General features: G+C 38.9%; 1 protein-coding gene across 1 annotated transcript in view; it reads left to right on the top strand.

The window, feature by feature from the left end:
* The window catches only part of LOC149176471 (Nucleotide-diphospho-sugar transferases superfamily protein), a 204,115-nt gene that overhangs the window by 16,222 nt on the left and 163,985 nt on the right, over positions 1-23,908 (top strand). The window contains exons 3-4 of the mRNA XM_089419923.1: positions 10,535-10,709; positions 11,107-11,208. Coding sequence (XP_089276049.1) covers positions 10,535-10,709; positions 11,107-11,208 — 277 coding nt within the window. The remainder of the gene's footprint in view (positions 1-10,534; positions 10,710-11,106; positions 11,209-23,908) is intronic.

Raw genomic sequence — 23,908 nt, forward strand, 5'->3', positions numbered from 1 at the left:
GGAGTCGAACGGCTAATTGCCTACACTCTTGTCTAAGACAATTTCATTGGTTTCGAAGTCCAATTAGGAGCAATTCATTGCAAAATGTCTTCGATCTATGGGTCAACTATGAGGTTGGTTGAGATCTTCTCTTAGTTGAAGATATTTTTGACAAGGATTTGTCCAACCACTTGGATCCAAAATCACCAACCAATAACAAAGGGTATAATGAAGAATAAGTACCGTGCTTATCACTTCCACGTGACCATGTGGCCCCTTGATGGATCATCCCACAAATTTATGTGTGATCTGGATCTATCTTATGAATAACAACTACCACAAGCACTAAGAAGAAAAGGAATAGAAAAAATCAACCCACAATGTACACAATGTTTGCGAAGGAAAAAGTTTGGTTATGGCATTATGATCTCACACTTCAACAACTAATGGGAGGAGGATCTTTCCTTTTATAATATTTCTTGTAACAAGTAGATAAAAACTAGTTTGACTCTTTCAAAAAATAATATTATTTGACTTGTCATCCACACATTTGATACTAAGTCACTTTTTATAATAATTTTTTTTGCATTAAAAATTGAATTGATTAACTCACAAGAGCCTCAACTTGGCTTGGAGAGGCAACACGTAGATTTGACTTACACACATGGCTAGGATGAGAGGTCACCTTGCATGGATAAGTGATTTGCTAGATCTCCAACTCCCTTGCTGTTTTGAGGAATTTGACACATGGATATTGTTTGGAATAAAATTTACATTAACTTTTGATGTAAAATTAGTCTCTACATGTCAAGTGTGGACCTTGATTTGCTACCTTTTGTCCCACCTGTTAGTTTGCATGTGTTTTGACTAGTTCCGAAAAATGCCTGATGGAGAAGACGCCCTCCCAACTTTGTCCTACATTTTGCTTAAGGGAGGTAGGCCACGCCATGAGGATTCCAAAGAGCTATCACTTGCCCAGTTTGGCCTTAGGATGTTACTGCTAGGTCCACTTGAATCTTGCCACATGAGAGCTAGAAATGTGCTGAAATTTTGCTTGCACAGGTTATGCCCCGCTCGATTGATGAATTCTGGCATCTGGTTTTCTTTGAAGCATGATTTACTTCAATTTTGATGTGAAGTTTGTCCATGCATTTCAAATTTTCACCCTGTCTTGCCACCTAAAAGCCCCACATGTCACTTAAAGTCTACAACCACCATTTGGATGCAATTTCTGAATATTGCCTTTATCTTTTACCAATATTTTTATGTGGCATGGCATCTATAAATTATTTTGAGCAGCTTGAGACCTTGCTAACTTTTTGACCTCAGGACCCCATGCATTGGGATCTGTGTATTGGCTTGGGAAATGTGAAATGCTGTGAATTGTGAGATTGGCATGTTGAGAACTATATGATGAATACTACACTAAAGCTAATGATGCGTAGAGACTCTATGACACATGACCACGTGGCAAGACATAGGTGCACAAAACATGGGCTGGATTGGCCCTACAACTACGATCAACCACATAATCAAAGGCTCCCTCAAACCATGAGTGCCGATGAGATCCACTCCAAGTCCTCCAATCCTATCCAAGACGAAAGGAGCTAAGAGTAGGGATAAAAGGTACCGGCCATGGTCGTCCTTACTAGGCCTAGGATATCTTAATACATAACTTGACATGGCCTACAATGCTTTAACTTGCATCCTTTGGACTTACAATGGTGTTATCAAAAATGAAAAATTGACCATATGTTCCCCTTTTGAAATGACCCTTATCTAGATCTATACGATTACGTTGTTTAGTACTTGATTGTAGGGGATGTCATCCTTCTAGGGGATTACGATGCACATACCAAAAATTCCACTCCATGAGAGATCTAAGGTGCTTTTTGTCTCTAAGAGATCAAAGTAGCTTGGTGGACCTTCACAATGTATCAAATGATGGTTTAGAACCTCTTTCGACATATGGTAGACACCACTTACATCTTGTGAATCCCATGAGCTGCTAATTTCAAATGATGGTTTAGAACCTCTTTCGACATATGGTAGTCACCACTTGCATCTTGGTGAATCCCATGAGCTGCTAATTTCAAATGATGGTTTAGAACCTCTTTCAACATATGGTAGACACCACTTGCATCTTGGTGAATCCCATGAGCTGCTAATTTTGAACGACGTACCTTGCTTCTTGGATTCTAGTAATTTCTCTTGTTTTCCTCATAGTGGGGGCATTAGTGTTGTTCACTATGACTTGACCAAGTAAGGCCCGATCTTTTTTATTAGTTAGTTCTCGATTACCATGATATTTTTTATGGACCATGCTCTCCTTTTATTTCACCCTAGAATTGACCCAACCCTTGTCCTATCTCACCCCCACCTTTGGTGCCCCCCTTGTACCACCATCTTGTTTGATATTGGGGTTCCAAATGTCTACTATTCTCACCTATGCTAGCTTCTTCATCCCCTCTTGTTTTTCATCTCTTGAGTTCGTGTCTTTTGAAGATATGATATGCTTTCCTTAGTTATTGGGATGGGACCCTTAGGTCCCATCCCCATATCATCAACTCTCCTTGTGTCATGTTACCCTCTTAAGTGGGTAGCCCCTAGGAGAAATTTTTTTCTCCTCTTTGGTCCACCAACCTACCAACAACCTTATGATGGTCCATAGATAGCTTCACCTCATAGCTCTCCACTTATGCTTCGGTTAGTGTTTTCTCCCATCAAGCATACTTCTTGAAAGAAGATGAGTCATCTATTAGAAGGTACACTAACCATTTCTATAATCATGTGCTTTCATTTAATGTTAAGGGCACTGACATTCTAATATGGATCACAGGTTGAGTTGGATGATTCACCACTTTTGATTGTATCCTTGTTCACACACTTCACTTGGGAGGTCATCTTGTGCCCCTAGTCCAATGTGATCTTCACTAAGGTATTTTCTTTCCATTGTTTAGGAGGGGCAGGAATAGGAGGCACTAATTAATGTAGCATGCCGAAGGCAATCCATACTTGTTAGTTTCCATTTGTCCTTGTATCCACTTGCATTCTTTGGGTTAATTGTCATTTGTCACTAGTATTGGCACAATTTATCCACATCTTTGACTTAGTGATCGAAACCTTGCCCTAAGAGGTTGATAGGCTGAAAGAAAGGTGAAAACATATATAGCCAGAAATGAAAGAAAATGAAAAATGCAAAATATGGCTAGGACTTATAATAAGCACATGGGAAAAAACCTAGCCTGAGCTCTACCCTTGTCATTAGCCATCATCCAGTTGCTAAGCATGTCGTGCTCTCTCTAAATCAAAGGAACTTATAATGTCCCTGCCTCAATGAGCAATGAATCAATACCTTTTTAAGGGGTATTAGAAAAATATAAAGCAAGTTGGTCATCCAAGCTATGTAAGAAAGAAAAGAAAAATCCTTGAAATAAAAGGCACATTAGAAGGGTGAAATGAGCAGGTTGAGGAAAGAGATAACTCAAGCCTCCATGACTGCTCCCTCCTATCATCATCACACTCAAGATGTTGGACCTCCTTCAACTTACACCAAGACAATGGGATCTTCCTTAAAGTCTTTTCCATTCCATGTACACATTTATCACATGCACTCATGGATCGATGGGGCTACCTAGGAAATGTCCTTCCCAATGAAGTGGGAAGCACCTAACAAGGCTAATTGTATAATCATCCCTAACACAAGTGTGGCAATTTGCTTACAAATCACGAGTTAGAAAGAAATTTGAAGGCAAGGCTTGTGAGAAATATTCTTGTGCTCCTAGCATTGAATATGTTTCACTATGACACTTCAATGGTTTCTTTACCTACGGATGTTGATCTCACTTGATCTTGAGGGTATGTTTTAGGTGGTTTCTCACAGATGCATTGGATATCCCTTGAGGGATGGCTTGACACCTTTCTAACACATTGAAGAGGATGTCTAGCCTAGCATGAGAGCACTTGTGACATTGCAGCCTCAGTGTTGCCCACATAGAGATGAGCGTTGGAACTTGAGGAGCCTCCTCATGGATATATGGTCTCTCTCTTCCTCGCCATCAAATGTTGAAAAGCTGAGCCAAGAAGTTAGACCCTTGGCAATATTGATGATGTGCCTTAGAAGACCTAAGACACCCCCAGGCTAGCCTTATTCCTTCTTGTGTTAGTTTTTGTAGCATTGGATGTGTTCTAGCCTTGAAATTTTGTGGAGAGGCTAGAATACACGAGATCTCTAAAACCTAGAAATCGTTTCTGGAAATTCCGCTTAGAAATGACTTGATTAGATTATTAACCAGTTTTTAAATATTTTCTAAGTCTAAACTTAGGGAATATGGTTTATTAATCAATATTAATTAGGTCAAGGCAAGAATCATATAGAAGCTCACACGGATCGATTCAAAGATTATCCTAGCCATTGATTAAGTTTTAATCTTGGCCATTTGTGCTCGAACAGAGGACTAAAGAGGAGGTTGATGTGGTGATGGAGAATACACTTGAGCAGTTCGATTTTTAAGCAAATCGATTTCCAGAGTAGCAACAGTCAATTGTTGGAGAGAGAGAGAACTAGAGATCGAAGCAATGTGAGAGGGGCAAAGACAGTGAGGTCGGAGGAGGCATTCTAGATCCAACGAGCGCATTTTCAAAGAGCCAGAAGAGGCACAGATAGGCTGACGCTGGGGCAATGCAACAACTTCTAGAGGCAGAGTTGAATTCCTGAGAGAGATTGACGTTTTCAGTCCCAGAGGCCGGGAAGGAGTCCTAGAGTGCCGAAGAAGCTTCTTTTTGGTCAGCATAAGGCAGAACGACTTCATCAGAGACCAGTCTGAGGCTAGACGTCCAACAAGCTGCGCAGAAGTTGACACAGAGGGTTAGAGGGCCGAGTTTCAGAAGGCAAGTCGTGCTGGGAGTTTGCCTGTGGGGTGAGGAAAATTCCTCACTAGATTTTTGCCAGTATTTTTCTCTGTAGGATTGCCAAATTTTAGCATCTAGTTGTACTCAGATTTTCTCACTGCTGCATAATAATAAAACCCTCATCTGTTGCACCGGTTTTCCCAAGTTGGGTTTTTCCAGGGACTTTTGTCCAAAAATAACTGTGTTATTTTTATGTGTGTGCTAGCATTTCTCAGCTTCCAACATTTTATTTTCTTCCGCAGTATTTTATTTGTGAAGGTTGCAGTGTGATTTATTCAATATTTTCCATAGCAAACAACAAATAAATTGTTAAATAAAATTAACAATTAGGAGAATAATTTCTAGTTGCTGCAATAGGGTTCCAGTTTGGAATTTTTCACAGATGGGCATTACCTTATTCTAGAGCCTAGTTCAGGATGGTGATCACTTGAGACACTTTGGGATGTTCAACATGTCTCTTTTGATGAAAATAACATGCCCTAGGGTTTCCATGTCACCTATGCAAACCCCAAGAAGATGATGCAAGGCTTCTTGATGATAACGTCTTGAACGAGATGTGGCTTGGAGATACACCCTTTCACTTTGATGAGATGTCTTGGAGTGTGGAGCACTCTTGGACCATTTTTGCCACGTTACTTGATGAAGAGGCTCATTAGTTGAGGATGACGTCATGTTGGAGAGCCATTTCTCCCAGAGATGTGGAGAAAATCTATCTTTTTATTATGTTTTATCATTATATGAAGCTATTTTTTGGTCTTGTGACCTACTAGTCTTGTTGGATGTTTTAGGCAAACTTTTAGGGCTTTTAATTGTAAATTAAGGAAATTTGATTTGGTTACCGTCATATATATATAAAGGGGAGTTAATTTACTTTGGATCTTTGTCACACACACTTGTCATTTCTCACTTGAATGAGTGTATACTAATAATTCTTTTCTCTTGGACGTAATGGCTAAGTAGAGTGCGAATTGTCTCAGGGAGGATATGTTTTGCACAAAGAGGCTTTCTTTGGATTTGTTAAGTGATGTTTGCTTGAATGGCGTAAGTTTAATGCTATTTTATTCCATTTTGCATGAAATTTTGAAAATAGGGTTTCACATATGCCATATTAAAAAGTGCAATATCTTTTGTGAACTCTTGTTTTTATGTATTTGTGCAAAATTTGCTATCAAGTATCCATCAAAGGGAATAATTTCTTGCATCCTTTGACCTAAGTCTCCTATATAAGAAAGTCTCTAGGGTTTCTAAAGTGAAGCGAATTGTCTTCCATCCTCTCTATTTAAGGTCCCCATCTATCTTGACCTCACGCTAGTTGACTCCATTGCTTGAATGATTAGAGGATTTGGTCTTGGTGTGTTTATCAACTTTAAATTTCATTTTTTTTAATTACTTGACAGTAACGACAATTAGGGTTTGGTTATAATTGCATTTTATAGCAATTTTGCACCTATATTTTATAGTCCTTTAGGTAGGAATTGCAACTACTTATGTTTAAAATGCAAAATCTATCATTTTATGTATGTTCTACCACTAATTTAAGGGTTGACGTCTAGGTTATTGCTGTTGTCTTGTGCATTTTCAGCCATTAAAAACCATTGTTTAAACTTTCCCTTGTTTACCTCTTTGAGCCACCTCAAACCTTTATTGATCTTACCATTAGAAGGTTGTTTTAATTGTTACATTGTTTTGCATGCTGTAAATCTACATATCTGTAAAACCCTATCTTGTAACAACATTCTTTATTTGATGATGGCTAGTGGGAAAGTTTACTTGGACATCTCTAGGCCATATCTCGGCCTCCAAGGCCTTGCCATTTCTTCCCTGTATATCATCATACTTGAGCTTGTCTTTATTGAAGATCCTTTAGGGTGTTTAGTTGCAAGTTCCTTAGAAAGCTATTTGGCTTGGATTCCTAAGTCATCTAACCTCTAAATCTTGCCAAGGAAGTCTCCCTTGTGGGGATCATATATAAACATAAATAACAGGGGGAGAAACCATTGAGGTGACAATGGTGCTAGATCCCAATCTTGCCCTAAGACCTATATTGCCAAGTGAGGCTTTGCACTAGGTTGTTAGATTTTGCGGTAACATGTCCCATGTCTAAATCATGTCCTATGAACTATTGGTATGATGAGGAGTGCAAAATCCATGACATTTAGCTTTGGCATTCCATATTGCACAATTGTACATATTACCCCCGTTTATGGAGATCCCATTGTTACCTACTTCGTTGTAAGAAACATATCTTCTTTTCTTTAAGCATACATGAACAATGCAATGCCGTTCTTCTTTCTCCCAAAACATTTTGGGATACTATCTTTCCTCACCACTCACCTCGTTATAGACCTTGGCCTTGACTCCCTCTTCACCCATATGAATGCACCTTATGATGTCCTCCGTCAGTCTCAAGTTGTTGTCTCCTCCCATCAATTATCATGCTTTTGTTCTTCTATATGGATATATGGTTGATAGAGTGAGAGTTGAACACCAGTTGAGTGACCAATGAGAGCAATTTGATGCAAAACTCTTCAAACATGGTATTTCATCTACCTTAGACTACATTGTAGATCTATTTAATCATGTTTTCTTAGGATTTTCGCCAACCTAGTCCTTGTACACTATTCACCCATTACACAAATCAGGGGCAATTATTGATGCAATTAGAGAATGATCATGGTGTTGGAAAATGTAATTAGTTTCGGTCTTCATAATTGTCATTGTACTCATGTCAATATGTCTATCTTAAGTATCAAGCAAAAGAAGAAAGAAAAGATATTATTTTCAAGCATGGGTTTCATGCTTTGTTTGATTGATCTTCTAGGTAAAGCATGTTCTTCATGCTTCTAGGGTTTGTCATGTCATAAGATTTATTTTCATGAGTCAAGAGAGTCAATGTCATGTATATAAGACCCATATGGGCAAGATGTATCATGTAAAATAATTTATTTTGAGTCTAGAAAGACAAATATGCCTCCAAGCACAAGTCGGCCCCAGTCAAGGACAAGTCGGTCTAGAGAGGGCTAATTCGACCTCATAAGAAGGCTATATATAAGAAGAACTTAACCTCCTTTAGCACACACTTTTGCAGTTCACATTCAAGAAAAAAGAGGCAAGACAAAAAAGAGCGAAGAAGTAAAAAAGCAAGGAAGATAACCCTAGTGAAGGAAAGAGACTAAAAACTTAATTTTTTTGCTCACATGTGTGAAGACTAGGGTTTCTGTTCTACTGCAGGAAGCCGAATATTGCAGGTCGAACTTACAAAACCAAGTGAGAGCCGGTGATATCATTAGGAAAAGTGACTTTAACGTTAGGAAAAGTAAAAAATAAACGATAGGGAGGAAATAAACACCCCTAACTCAAAGAAAAACTACAATAAAAAGTAATATTGTATTCTTTAATATAATAATAAATAATTAATGATTAAACATGATTTTATGAACTAACTAATAATACTAAACGTTTATTTTTGACTTTTCCTAATTTTCAATTCTCATTTTGACTTTAGGTTTTCCTCCCCTATTTATTCCTTTGTGCTTGATCAAATTTCTCATCACTGTATTGTCCTGAAGATGAACCACACTTGCTGGTTCGAAATGTTGACACAAATAACCTAAAGTGATGGATCCGGAAGAGATAAGTCACTGTTATAAGAGAAGTCGACCCTCTTTGATGATGAAATAAGGCTAGAAAAGGCACTTTGAAGAAGGCATTTTGGATGCTTTGACTTAGAGATGGTTTGCATAAGAGAGTGTAATGGACGTCTTTTCTTGCCTTGGAGAATGTGATTTGTTCCTTGGGGAGCACAAAATGCATTGTGAACTTGAGACTGCCATGTAGAATGATGGGAAATAGAAACCATGGCCAAAGCTGTGCATACATAAGATAAAATGGTCCATATAAGGAATAAAATAGGTGTGGTAAACATGTGTGTTTCCACCCGTACATGGTGCAATCACCTTTACATGGCAATAATCATAAGTTAGTAACTAAGGGCTCCCCTAAATCATTTGTCCATGTAGATCCACTTCCAAGACCTTCAAAGCCTACCTAGGACATTAAATGCCCATCAACGCAAGGAACCCACTAAGGGTTAGTCAGTACCTAAGTTGCATGGTTCGGGGAAATGGAAATGCATATCTGAAATGGGAATGTGTTGGAAACATGAACCCCAAAAAATCAGGATACGACGAAACATTATAGATATATATATATATATATATATATATATATGAGAAAATTATAATAAACTTTGAAAGAAAGCATTTAAGTTTTAACATTATAATTTAGAATAGAGATACATATTCATGAATAAATATAATTACATATCATCGAAATCATTTCCTATATTGGGATTCTCATCATCAATATCACCCTATAGGCATTAAAATAAGATAGAAAACCCTTACCATGTCAAAACCAAATTTTGTTTGAGTGAAGCGTACACAATTTAACAAAGTGACATTCTCATCCTTTTACTTCAAGAATTTAACATTACCATTAATTAAATAGCATTAATAGGGTGCTATGGTTGAATATTAGGCTGCCCCACTCATAAATTATTGCATTTTAAAAATAATTTGCATTTGGCCCACACACACTACGGAAGCATGTTCTATTGCCCCTAATGTGCCGTTTGGACGCTGAAATGTTATGTACAGATGCTGAAATGCATTTCAGCGGAGCTGCAATAGGTTTCAAAAAAGTGAAACATGTTTCAGCCGCGCTTAGGGGTTCCATACCAAAATGTGGCTGGTATGGGGGGGGTGTTCCACGTTCCTTGTTACTTAGGTCAGTACATAACTACCATAGACCTAGAGGCAATGAAGATGGGGATTAAAGGGCTTGGGCATGACCGATCCACTAAGGGAATCTAGGATACTTCACAGCCAACACTTGTACATATCATCCCACATGGCCTTACAGAGCAAAAATTGCACATTTGGGCTTCTAATAGTGTCGACTCTGGCCAGAAAATGTAGGGTACGCTGTAGAGGATTTGGGGTGTTACAAGACCCGAAGAGGTTATTGTATCTATCCAGCTTTTCTAGCATTTCTTTCTATTCTTACTTTATAGAGTATGGATCTTAGTTTAGATCTGTTTTTTACTTTTATGGGAGTGGCCCTTGCGCTGCAGTGTATTGGTACTTTTGCACTTAGCCATCCCATTGATAAAATTTTGGACATTAATAAAATTATCTTAGCTATCTTATCTTTTCTAACATGTTTTCACAAAGCTAAACTCATTATAGATTTGCGGACTTGTCTTTGTTCAACCAGATGGTGAATTGTATCGTATTTTTTGGCATCAATTATTTTTTCCCAAATTTCATTGCCATCAAATTTGAACATGAACATGGTCAGGGTGACTTAGCTTAAATATATATTGATATGCTTCCAACTTTAGTCAGACTATTAGATGTTAACTTTTACTGATTTCCTCAACTGTTTTTAGCCTCTCATAGTTGAAATATAATTTCATCCTTGCTTCTATTTAATCAGAATGAGACTTTGAGAAAGTAAAAATAAACACATTTGTTGCATCATAATAAACTGTCGTAATAACTTTATATTTTTTCCTTGTGAATGCACTGCTTCTCAAGTTGTTAATGCGTGAGTTTCTTATACTCCTTGCTAAGTTTTTCAGGTCCAGGGAGTTGAAGCGAATTAAGGATGGAGAAAAGGCTGGTAACAGCCTTGCTTTTCTTTATCCAAATATCAATGACCTTGAACACTCCACTCAAAAGAGGTTGCCAAGAGTTTCTGTTGTGATGCCTTTGAAGGGTTTTGGTGAACACAATTATAATAACTGGAAAAGTCAGGTTTGGAAATTTACCTCTTAAATTGGATTAGGTGTGCCTTCACATTCAATATGAATATTAAAAGGATAAGTGATTGTTGACATTATTACAAACTTCTATAGGCCTCTTTCAAATGCTTCTATACTTATGAAATGTGCATAACTGCTCAAACTCTATTAGCAAAGTAGGATGTCAAGGATCATACTTTCGAGTTGTCTGTGTGGTTTTGCTTTAATTATAAACCTTACTGTGTTAGCTTTGTAAGTTATTAACCTAAGAAAGTCACATTTGGAGATGCTTTGCAGATCAATAATTCACCATGAAATATGTTTGTTGATGCATGCCACCTTTTAATATGGACATGCATGGTTTACAGGATAAATATTTTAACTCAGTATAAATCTGTGGCATTGAACAGTTGGTTTCTCTCTATGGCGGGCCTTTGGAATTCCTTTTTGTTGTTGAAAGCACTGACGATGCAGCATTTCCTGTTGTATCACAACTGATTTCTGACTGGAAGGTATGTTTTAGCATTTCCTTACTGCTAAGTTCTATTATATGCATTTGGACACATGTTTTCATTTTGTGCATGTAGAAAGTAATGTTCAATATGTTGATGGCAATTAAGTATGTGGATTCTTTTGTTTAGTGTGGCTACCTGTAATGAGCCATGCATGCTTTAAAATCACTTTAGAGAGTTGTTTGCCTGAATAACATAAGAGCAAGCCAATCTGGTGTGTTGATGTTGGGAAGGTACATGGACCTAGCTGCAAGGTTCCTTCCATTCCTTGATCTCTCATACTCCCGATGAACTCATGGCAAACTGTCTGCGGCAACTGCCAAATCTTCTTGAGAATGCTAGAACTAGAAACTCTCAAGGCGGGATTCTTTCCATTTACATGACACAGTGAGGATTTACTGGCTATGTGTTTTTCTTTGTCATAAATTCTATATATTGAAGATGAAGCGTGGTATTGGAGGGTAGCATAAAAACATGGAAATTAAATGTATCTTGGCCTTCTTTAAAATATCATTACTCGTGAAAATGCTTGGTAGATGGCAAAAACTGGGAAGATTTTCATACTGTCCTCCAAGTAAATGGGAAAATGCCACATAAACATGAAGGTATTGCAAGAAATATAAAATCATGATATCAGAGAGTGAATGGAATAGATTGATGCCTAGAGCATTAGGAAATCCAAGGTAGACAATGCTACTTGCTTATTATTTGCAAACATTGCATGCAAGGATGAAATGAATGAAAAATTTCCTTATTTCAAGTTCCAAAATCTTGTGGCAGTCAATAATGATGATCCTTGCCTTCTCATCCAATAGGCTTTCTTCCACCCAACACATATGCATCCTCGACTTTTTCCTTGGTCGGTGTCATGTCTTCTGCTTCAATGTAAATATAAAAATGTGTTCTATGTGATTTCATTTTGATCATCTCATATTAATAATTATCTTCTTTCGTTTATATAGAACTTGTCTGTTATTGGTAATTTGCATAAATTTTAAATAAGATCTTTTCTGTTGATCATGAATGATTGATAAAGGTGACATGCTCTTACAGGGTCTATTTTGAAACTGAAGCTCGTCACAGATGACAAAATCCTGATTTAATTTTTATCAAGTGGCATTTTGACCAGGAAACTGTCATTCTTAGAGCCTATGTTCATGTTTAGATTCTATGCCAAGATCCAATTCATGGTTCACAGTGAAACCAAGGAGAGATTCACCAACTTGCAAATCTACATGGTATTCATGTTTATGCCAATTAATGGGCCTCTCCCCTCTTTCGTGTATATACACAAGATTATTGATGGTTATAAGCAGAAATGTATGCTATACTTTAGGCTAATGTTCTGCATTTATGATATTTTCTGCTTTATCCAAGACTAGCAAGAGTGCTCTTTCACTTATTCCAGCCCCCAATTTTTTGTTAAATCTCCTAATACCAGTCCAGATTTGTTTTCTCAAGGCAATTATTTATTCCCAGCATTTTATATAATTAACCAAAAATTCTGAATTACCGAAAAATGAAATCACAGGTATTTTAACCTCTAGAAATATATGCAGCAGAAAATGAAATTTCGGAGAGATCAATCACACATTGCAGCAGATAAATACCCACAACAATTCTCTGTCATTCATTAATCTGGAAAATTAGGGTTTTTGACCCACAAAGTATTACTAGGGAAATTGCAATTACTGGAACCTGTGACTCGGCCAAGCAAACCTATGCAAAAGACCTTCCGAAGCTACTATAAGCTTCAACATTTTTATCCCTTCAAATTCTTCTTATATCTTTGTAAAATATTGCCATATTTTTCATGGTACGAGGAAATTTGTTGATTTTTGGTAGCATCGGATGTGCTCTAAGTCTCAAAATTTGCAGGGAGGCTTAGACACAAGCATTCTCCAATACCTAGAAATTGTTTTGGGAAATTCCACCTGGAGACAATTTTATTAAAATAATTAATTATTTTTAATGGGACCGTAAGTCTAAACATAGTAAAGAAAAATAATTAAAGGTTATTAATCTAACTGTGGGTGAAACATCTAGAAGAAGACGAGAGTCAAACCAAAATGATCTAAGCCATTGATTAGAAGTTAATCTGAGCCGTTGGTTGTCCAACAGAAAGATATAAGAAGAGGCTTGAGGGGCACTTGGAGAACACATCGAGTAGAGTTCAAAAGATCGAATTTCTGAAGCAGAGCAATTGCTGGTGAGAAATTCGAAATGAGATTTTGCAGTGAGGGGCAGGGATAGTATTCGGTGAGGAGTCTTCCTGGGCTGGAGAGTACAAGGCACAGAGGACAAATGAAGTTCGCAGTGCTGACGTGGTGGTAGCGCAGAGCTTAGATGGAGATCGAATCTTGCTGGTGAAATCGAGTTTCAGAATCCAGGAGCCGGGGTGTGAGACTAGAAGGTTGGGAATTGAAGTTTCTGGCTAACAGAGGGTCCAAAGGAGGAGCAACGCAGGCCCCAACAGAGGTGACATAGAGAGTGCGTGGGGTTGACGTAGTTCTACGCAGACGCTGACACAGAAGGGGCGCAAAGCCTCTATTCCAATAAGATCAGAGTCAAATTCTTCCAGTGACAGGGTGAGAGTATCTCACTACTTGTTTTGTCCAATTTCTCTCTGTATAGGATAGCCAGTTGGGCATCCAACGAATTGTACTAAGAATTACTACTGCATAATAATAAAACCCTCAACTGCTGCATCAATTTTCCCACATTGGGTTTTTCCGGGGACATTTGTCCAAAAATAACTGTGTAGATGTGTTGTGTATTTCTTTCTTGTTCAGTTTCTTGTTTCTGCATTTTATTTTAAATGGTGAAGGCTGCAATGTATTAGTTTCGGTGTTTACTGTAGGAAACAATAAATAATTTGTTCAGTAATTAACAAATAGAAGAAACGTAATCAGTTGTTGCAGTAGAAATTTGGGCATCCAAATTTTCACATGGTATCAGAGGTGCAGGTGAAACAAGAGAGCAGTACCAAAAGAGCCCAGTGCTGAAGGAAGAAGGGAAGTCGAAGTGCTGCATAAGCAACAAATCGAATCCCCAGAGGGAGTGTGCAGTTCAGGCTAGGAGGGCAAGATTTTCGTGGTAAATCTCTCTTTGAGTGAGTCGACAAAGAGGTAGGATTTCCAGATCGAGATTTGTTAGCGGCAGAGGGAGCAATGCAGCAAAAGCTTCAACGAAGAGGGGTTTTATGGTGTGACGCAATTTTTTGCAGGCAGTTGCTGGGCAGAAAGACGTAAGAAGGAAGAAGAGAGACACTTGACCGAATTTCTTCCTCTCAGAGTTCCTAGCCAGGGAATTCGAATTCTCATTTGCTGAGCATCAACAAGAGAGAGGAGGACATTCGACACTTTCGTTTGGTAGAGATGGCAGCCAATGGGTTGAGAGATCAAGATCGGTTGGATGGTGCATCCAACTATGTGATTTGGAAGGCGAGGATGTCATGCCTTTTGGATGAACATTTTCTCAAAACCTATGTTGACAGCGTGGTAAATGTGCCCGCGGATCCAGATCCATTCAAAAGTACAAGGGAAAGGTGGCGAAGACAAAGAGAATGATCCTCAACGGAGTGAATGTTCATGTAGTCTATCACATCGCTGGCAGAGGGACTGCCAAGGATATGTGGGATGCATTGTCGGTGTTTTATCAAGGATATTCTGAGCAGTGGAAGATGTACTTAGAGCAAAATATGTGGTCCTCGCAGATGCGGAAGGAGGAACACATTGATCCGTTCCTTGCTAAGCTTCATGAGACCTGAGATGAGCTGGCAGATGTGGGGTCAACACCTCAAGCTTCTAAGATGGTAAGATTGACCCTGAATTCAGTTTTTGAGGAGTGGCAAGTTTTTGTCTGGGCACGGCGACGTTGACAAAGTAGAGGTCAGCCATAGTGCAGAGGCTTCAGAGGGTCAGTGTAGAGACTACCAGCAGTCAAAACTCCAACAATGAGATGCATCATACTGAACACTTGTTCAATAATTTGGGATGCTTTTTCGTTGCTGATGCTATAGCAGCAGTAGTTGGAGAAGGTTGCAGTGTAGATGCAGTATTGGCAGTGGTAGTGCCAGTAGCAGCACAAATGCAAAATTGAGAGGGAGTTGCAGTACAGATGTAGTGTTGACACTGGCAGGGTCAGTAGCAGTACAGATGCAACATTTGCACAGTTGTTGGTGGATAGAATGTCAAACATCAGGAATGCAGAGGGAGATGTTACAAAGAAGGGTGATGCTTCAGGGAGTGTTGATTTCTGGTAGCATCGGATGTGTTCTAAGTCTCAAAATTTGCAGGGAGGCTTAGACACATGCATTCTCCAATACCCCTAAATCATTTTGGGAAATTCCACCCGGAGGTAGTTTTATTAAAATATTATTTATTTTTAATGGGACCCTAAGTCTAAACTTAGGAAATTAAAATAATTAAAGGGTGTTAATCTAACTGTGAGTGAATCTTCTAGAAGAAGACGAGGATCAAGCCAAAATGATCTAAGCCATTGATTATAAGCTAAGTCACCGTATTCGTCCTAAACCCCCTGCGAATCCCGAATTCGGCGAGGCCGACACGATTCGGTCCGGATTTGTGTCCAAATCACAGGACACGTCGTGTCTGTTTTAGACACGTCATGTCCGAGGGCGTGTCTCGATTTTCAAAAGCGTGTCGTGATTTTAAGACACGTGTCCGGTTTCCAGGACTCGCTAAGCTCAACGCGGGAATGAAAAGGGCATGTTTGCTCATTAAAATTGTCATTTGGCAAGTGATTTGTGCTGTTGGAGCGAGTAAAGAATTTTGGCAGCTTCATGATCAAGTCTAGGCCCTAGTATTGATATGCTATTCATGGTAATGTTAAATTCTTAAAGTAAAAGTGACGTTCTCCTTAATCTTCATTTTCATCCTTTTACTTAAATTTTTAACATTACCATGAAATGACTCAGGATGTTTGAGAGTGGTTCCGGCCTCATTGGATTTCATATGGAGAAAGTAGAATTTTAGATTTCATTCAAAATCCAGCAGACTTATCAGTTTTTCAGGATTTTAGGATTGGGGGATTGCAATGTTTCCATTGAATTTTGTCATGTATTAGGGTATGGAACTCGTATTTAATCAAGAGCACCAAACCAAGAGCTTCTGAATATGTCGCTCCCGCTCCCGTTTTCGCTCCCGCTCTCCGCTTTCGCTCCCGCTCCTAAGTAACACTGTTCCTGATGATATGGGTCTGGACACCACTGTTGACTTGGCATTGGCCAACATGGATCTCAATGATCCAGTGCTAGAGCCTGTTAGATTTGATGACTTAGAGGGGTCAACCTCCATACCAGCAGATGCAGAGGCGACTATGGATACAGCGGAGTAGGAGGATGTAGAGGAGAGCAGTGGGGACCATGATGATGGGGACAGTGATGCTGATTGATGCCTTGAGGCTTGTATACCTGTAGTTGTTTTATATTTTCTATTTCTATTTGCCATTGGCATTGCACCAACACTACCTATGTAACACATTTTGATTTGATGACTTAATGAGAAAACTACAGTTGTCAGTGTGTTTATCTTACTATCTTGTAGTTGTAAGTTGTCTTTCAATTATGAATTATGAATCATGATTTAAATTTTTAATAGATTTATCATTTATGTGACCAGTACCATTGACATTTATTTGAATTTTGTATGTACTATGCATGCTAATAGCTATAGATGAAGATCTATGTTTGAAATCAATAAATTTGTATCATTAATTAACATTTGTGTAAGAAATATGATAATATCTAATTTTTAATATATATGTATATTTTTTAAATATATATATATATATATATATATATATATTTTTTAATAAAATAATATATAACGTGTCCTAACGTGTCTTGTTCCGGGGGGTCAGCGTGTCCGGATCCGACACCACGAATCTTGAATTCTACGTGTCCCGAATCCCCGTGTCAGGTGACTTAGTTATAAGTTAATTTGGGTTGTTGGTTGTCTAACAGAAAGATATAAGAAGAGGCTTGATGGGCACATGGAGAACACATCGAGAATATTGAATTTCCACGACCTTGGGTCTAGGTTAGAGTCTTAAAATTACTGACACTACCAAACCAAGAGTCTCAACCATAAACTACTTTGCACAATGGAAATATAAAGCAGTAAATCACACATGCACAAAACGTAGACAACTTTTTAATTTTCAACCCAACTTTGTTATATTAGCAACATATAATACAACAGTCTAGGGCTCCCGTACCAGTTATAATGGAGCTCATACATCCACTAGTACAAGATACAAACTGGGGCTTGGTGTCAGTCCATCGACAACCAATCTGTCCTTAGCAAGATACTCTGACCATCTGGCTGATGTAGAAGACCAAAATAGGGCACGGAGGGCTGCCACCTATCACTGCAAGATGTCCATCTCCCACAATGAACACAAGCTAGGAGGACTGCCCATCTTTTGCTGTAGATGTCCTTCCCCACACACACGTCTTGGGCTCCACAAACTGCTCCTGGTTTGATCAGACCCTTGAGCTCAACAACTGCCTCTCTCGCAACTACGTTTGTCCATTAAGGTGTTGCTCATCGGGCTCCAACTTGGACACTAACTCGCTCCAACAGACCCTGATGGGAGTCTGTCTCAATGTTCTGAACAGAAACATGTTCAGAATGATGACTCCACTGCTGTAATTCTTCTTGCTGAAGCTGAGATTCAAGCTCCAAAAATTGTACCTTTTCCTATGTATGTTGCAGACATGTTCGAATGTCAACAAGAGTGGTTTTGTTGATTTCGACTGTGTCATGATCAGAGGAATGTATCAGAGTTTTTAAGAACTCTAATACTATATTAATTTTGGTCATTTTCATTGAACAAATCAGGTGAATCTCTCGAATTAGATGGCTAAAGTGGTTGCAATGATAAAAAATACCCTTGATGGAGTATTCCTATGCCAGTCGATGGAGGCTTTGCACAATAAGTATAGTAGAGGTGAAGATAATAATTTTTCCTATGATACCATGGGATGGAAATTTTCCTTCCAATAAATCATCCAAAAATTTGTCCCTTGAAGTGAGTGACTCGACCCTCCAAAGGCAATTCGACCCTTTGGTATATGATGCAATAAACTGATGAAAATATATCAGATGGCTGCCACTGGGAATATAACACCTGCAATGAGCTCCCAATGATAATAAGATTGAATTGATTGATATGGAGGTGTTACTGAAAGAACTCGACTTCTCCAAAATTACGTTGCTACAGGTATAAGAAAAATGGTTCTTTAAGGCCACATCGATACATTTTTAGTAGTTTTTTGTATGAGAACCCACTTTGCCTTATAGCTAATACTTCCCACTTGTTAAAATTTGGGTACCAGACGACAAGTGGTTCCCTAAGGCTTTGATCTTTGGCCTAGGGAAAAGTTTCTAAATTTATTTGTACTTTTCTCCTAAAGTGACTTTATAAGTGGTAAAGTCAATTTAATTTAAAAGTGACTTTGTAAGTGGTAAAGTTACATTCTAATTTAAAAGTGACTTTATAAGTGGTAAAGTTACATTCTAATTTAAAGATGACTTTATTAAAGTCAATGAAGAATTAGAAAGTGAAAAAGTGACTATGGAAATAAAAGGCTAAGTGGGTCTTTATTTAAGAGGGTGAGTTAAAAATAGAAAGTGAGAATTAAATGCACATTTATTCTTTTCCTTAAATCTAAATGAATCTCAGCTATTAGATCTTAGCGTAACCCAAAAGGTCATTTAGAGAGTAAAAGGAGAAGAGAAAAGGAAAAAGATCATTCATTCTTTCATGAGCATTTGAGAGAAAGAGAAGAGAGAGCAAGGAGAAAATTTCTAAGCAGTGAGAAAGTGAAGGAGAGCAGCAAGAAGACATTTCAACAAATCTGGGCAGCAACATTTATTGGCACGCATCCCAAGGCAAAATTGTACAACAGGAGAAAGGCACAGAAATCGAGGAAGAGGGACAACACAAAAATTGAGGAAGAGGGACATCAACGAAGGCACAAATTTCGAGGTAGATTTGGGCATGAATTTCGAGGTAGTTGTACTATTGAAATCCGTACGATCCGTACAAGAAGTTATGGGCACATTTTTCGAGGTAGACCCTACAATATTTAATGCTGTTTTATTGCTAGAAAAATTTCTGTTTTCGTCGTTCGCTGATCGGAATGATTTTCGAGGTGGAGTTCAAGCACGAAAATCGAGATAAGTTGTAATTTGTGGTTGTTGGAATTTTTATTGTATATACTAGTTTCTCTGTAAAAGCATTTTCAGAAATAAAGAAGAGCTTTCACACTGGTTTCCCCAAGAGTTGTAGGGGGATTTTCTAGGTTCACATTGACCAAAAATCACTGTGTTATATTCTGTGTGTGTTTGTCATAACTTTGTTGTGTTTTATATCTGTAATTTCAGCAGTTGTGAAATCTCTAAATTTGTGTTTTCAGAAAAATATTGTCATTTCCAAATTTTAGAATTTTTATCATGCTTGGATTTAAAACTAAATGCATGGAGTGATCAGAAAAACTGATAACCGGAGTGGGGGTTGAAATTTCTTCACCACTCTTGGGTGTATTTGCTTACCGATCCTTTTTGTTTGAGGTGAACGAAATTTTCATAAACATCGTCTTCTTCTTTGTCATGGAACCTTTTGAGTAGGGCGTTCACAAAATTTTTCCAGTTGAACGAACGTGCCTCACATCAGTTGGACCACCATTGGAACCAATCATATGGTTCAACCTCTAGGTTGTTGGATGTCGTCATGACATGCTCTTGTTCACCTATTGGCGGGTTTGCTCCAAAGATGGCGTCCATTTTATTTACCCACACAATGGTGCCCTTATGGTCCTTACCATCGTACTTAGGTAATTCTCTTTTAATTCTGTGGAAGTCTCTTTCGGGAAATTTTGTATAGTATTGACTTCCTTGGAACTATATATGCGGTATTCGTGGAACTTCGTGCATCGACGAAAATTCATGACTTGGGAAGACTTTGCCTTTTGGAGTCTTGGGACTTTGTGGTGACTCTTGTGTGCTTAAGGGATTAAAGGGTGGATTGACTCCTCCCATAAACTGGCTCATCATGTTCTCTATTTTTTTGATATTAATTGCCATTTGGTCTTAACTGCTAATTATCCTTTCTGTGTCTTTTCCTAGTTCATTTTGCTTTCTTTCGACATTGTCAAGGCGCTTTCTTCTTGAAATGTCTTTGAATCACATCGACAATTGGTCCACTCTCATGCTGCCCTCCAACAGTCCACGAGTGGCCAATCCTTGCTGCAGCATCTACTCCTACTTAGGGCATCCAACACCTAGGAAACCCTTCCACATGGCTGCTAACAAACTTCCAAACTGTCCTCTCCTAGGACATCATCCACTAGCATCAATTCAACCTTAACACATCAATACAATACATACTTAGCCCGTTCTTGCACTTGCGTGTTCCTGTACTCGCATTCTTGCACTCGTGCTGTCCTGCACTTACGCGTTCCTGCACTCGCGTTCCTGCACTTCGCGCGTTCCTGCACTTGCGCATTCCTGCACTTCGTGCATTCCTGCACTCGCGCATTCCTGCACTCGCGCATTCCTGTACTCGTGTTCCTGCACTCGTGCGTTCCTGCACTCACGCTACCCACACCCGAGCTAGCTTTCTTGATGTGTAGACTATGAAAGATGCTTCTTGGATGTGTTAAATGACTCTCCTCCACCTTATATTTATACACAATACAAGGGCTCCATCAAATCACATGTGTGGGCTTGACAACCTGTCACAAGGCTTATTAACATCAAGCCGACCTTGACACTTGTTGTTCATGCCCACTCTTTAACTTCAAAAATTCATAACTCAACAACAACAACTCAGAATTGGACGATTCTCGATGCGTTGGATTTGTCTTGTCATCTACTATCATCCTCATCCATCACATGTCGTAATCCCGTCACGGTTTTGGCCCGGTGCAAACCCCAAGCTTGGGTTTCAAGCCCACAAGGCCATTTGTGGAGTTCCTTCCTCCAAATCCTCGATCCTCAAGGCTTGAAGTAGCTACCAAGCTACAAAAATCAGCAGAGTAGAGTTCAGAAGATTGAATTTTTGAAGCAGAGCAACTGCCGGTGAGAAATTCGAAGTCAGCTTTTGCAGTGAGGGGTAGGGATAGTATCTAGTGAGGAGTCTTCCTAGGCCGGAAAGTACAAGGCAGAGAGGACAGAATGAAGTCCAGAGAGAGGCTAACACTGGCTCACGCAGAGCCTAGAGGGAGATCGAATTCTTGCTGGTGAAATTGAGTTTCAGAATACAGGAGCTGGGGTGTGAGACCGGAAGCCTGGAAATCGAAGTTTTTGGCTAGCAGAGGGTCCAAAGGAGGATCAACGCAAGCCTCAGCAGAGGTGACGCAAAGACTGCATGGGGTTGATGCAGTGCTGCCCAAAAGCTGACGTAGAAGGGACGTAGAGCCTTTATTCCAGATCAAAGTCGGATTCTTCTAGTGACAGGGTGAGAGCATCTCACTACTTGTTTTGCCTAGTTTCTCTTTGTATAGGATAGCCAGTTGGGCATCCAACGAATTGTACTCATAATTACTACTGCACAATAATAAAACCCTCAGTTGTTGTACCGGTTTTCCCACACTGGGTTTTTCGGGGCACATTTATCCAAAAATAACTGTATATATGTGTTGTGTATTTCTTTCTTGTTCAATTCCTTGTTTCCACATTTTATTTTAAATGGTGAACGTTGCAGTGTATTAGTTTCGATGTTTACTATAGGGAACAATAAATAATTTGTTCAGTAAGTAACAAATAGAAGAAATGTAATCAGTTCCTGCAGTAGAAATTTGGGCATCCAAATTTTCACAAAATCACTATGGTGTAAGTTGCAAAAGTTGTTGAATCTTCCAAGATTCAAATGGGAAGGGAAATTGGTTAAACGTGAGACATTAAATTTATTGCTATGCATCTTCTTCAGATGCAATTAGTGTTATTTAGCAAACCGTTTTATGACTTGGAAAATCTTTTGTAAGTTGAACTGTCCTTTATGGCAAGAAGAAGCATGCAATGTAAGTCACTCCTTATTGATTCTTGTCAGAATATATAAAAGCCAAGGGTACAATTACGAAGATTATGAATGACCTAAAATTTTGTGACAATTCCTTACAACCGGAAACAAAGAGAATCTTCCCCACCTTTACATAAGGCTAAAGAGGATTTATTTCAAAAATCAACTCACACAATATCCAATAATATTAAGCATGTTTTAGATGTGTCAATTATACATATCCAGTGAGTTTCAGATAGGAGGGAAAAATGGATGGAATGACTACCTTCCTATGCTCATCAACACGGCCCCAGAGAATTTTTTTTTTGCTAAACCATGTGAGATTTCCACAAACTACGTCAACTAGAAATTTATCTCCTAACTTATGCAGTTTATTTAGCTTATGTCAATTATTAACGACAAATAACGATAAAGTCACACTGTAATTCTTCACAAACAAAATACGTTGCGGAAAATAAAATATTGGAACTGAGAAAGTAATGCACACACACAATAATTTTAACACCGTTATTCTGGGATAATCGTCCCTGGAAAAACACCAAAAGGAAAACCAGTTCAATATATGAGGGTTTTATTATTAATTCTTTAGTAATTTAGAGAGTACAATGATATGCTTTCCTAACACTGCCAAAGCTTCGGAAAATTTTCTCCATTACTCCAATTGGAAAATCAATCTGTAAACTCAACGTTTCCTCTGCAAGACCCATCTCGGCCTCCTCCAGTAATTTTCACTCCCTCCTGCTCTACACACTGGCTCAACTGGAACTCGAGCTGCTATTGGAAAGTTGTTCCTGCAACTCCTTTGTTCGCCTGCAACTCGCACTAGGCAACTCGCTCTTCCTCCGGAACTTGTTTCCAACAACTGGAAATCGATATGCTGCCCAGATCTGCACACTGGATGATTCGTACAACCTCTTTGCAGATAATTTCAACCTCTCTTTGGCTCTGAGAATATTGGAAATATTTGTGGAAATCTTCCTTGGAAATCTTTCCCAAATATGCTAGGCATCCCCGCCCAACATCCTCTGTATTGCTGCATCCTGTACTGCCGGCCATGGCCTTGGCACTGTCACTCCTGCATCCGTACTACAACTCCCTCTACATCCATGCTGCTGCTGGTCCATCCTCCCAGCATTGCATCTGCACTGCAACCAATGTTGCAGGAAGCGTCCACCCCCCCGGTTCTAAGGCCCGAAGCGCGTCCCATGCGGATGTGTCTAGGAAGTGTCCCCGGAAGCGCGCTTCCTCCTGTTTTGGACGCTTCCTGGAAATTTCGGAAGCTTTCCTCTGAAGCGCGCTTCATACGGCTCTTCGGCAGTACGAAGCTTGGCGTTTTAGAGGGCGAAGCATACGCTTCCGTACGATTCTGGAAAAGCGCCACGCTGTTTAGAAAATCGTTTTTTATTTTTATTTATTTATTTTATTTTTCAATTTTTTTTTTAGGTGAGTTTGCTTGTTGGGGGTGGGTCCACCTTGGGTTAGGGTGAGGAATGAAGGCAAAAAAACGTAAATATCACAAATGCTCCCTCATGGTAATGTTAAATTCTGTAAGTAAAAGTGACATTCTCCTTTATTTTTCATTTTCATCATTTTACTTAAATTTTTAACATTACCATGAAATGACTCAAGATGTTTGAGAGTGGTTCCAGCC

Source organism: Pinus tabuliformis, chromosome 4_1, assembly GCF_031772625.1.
Source record: "Pinus tabuliformis cultivar Carrire ecotype Pingquan chromosome 4_1, CPIR1, whole genome shotgun sequence".
NCBI classification, from domain to species: Eukaryota; Viridiplantae; Streptophyta; class Pinopsida; order Pinales; family Pinaceae; genus Pinus; species Pinus tabuliformis.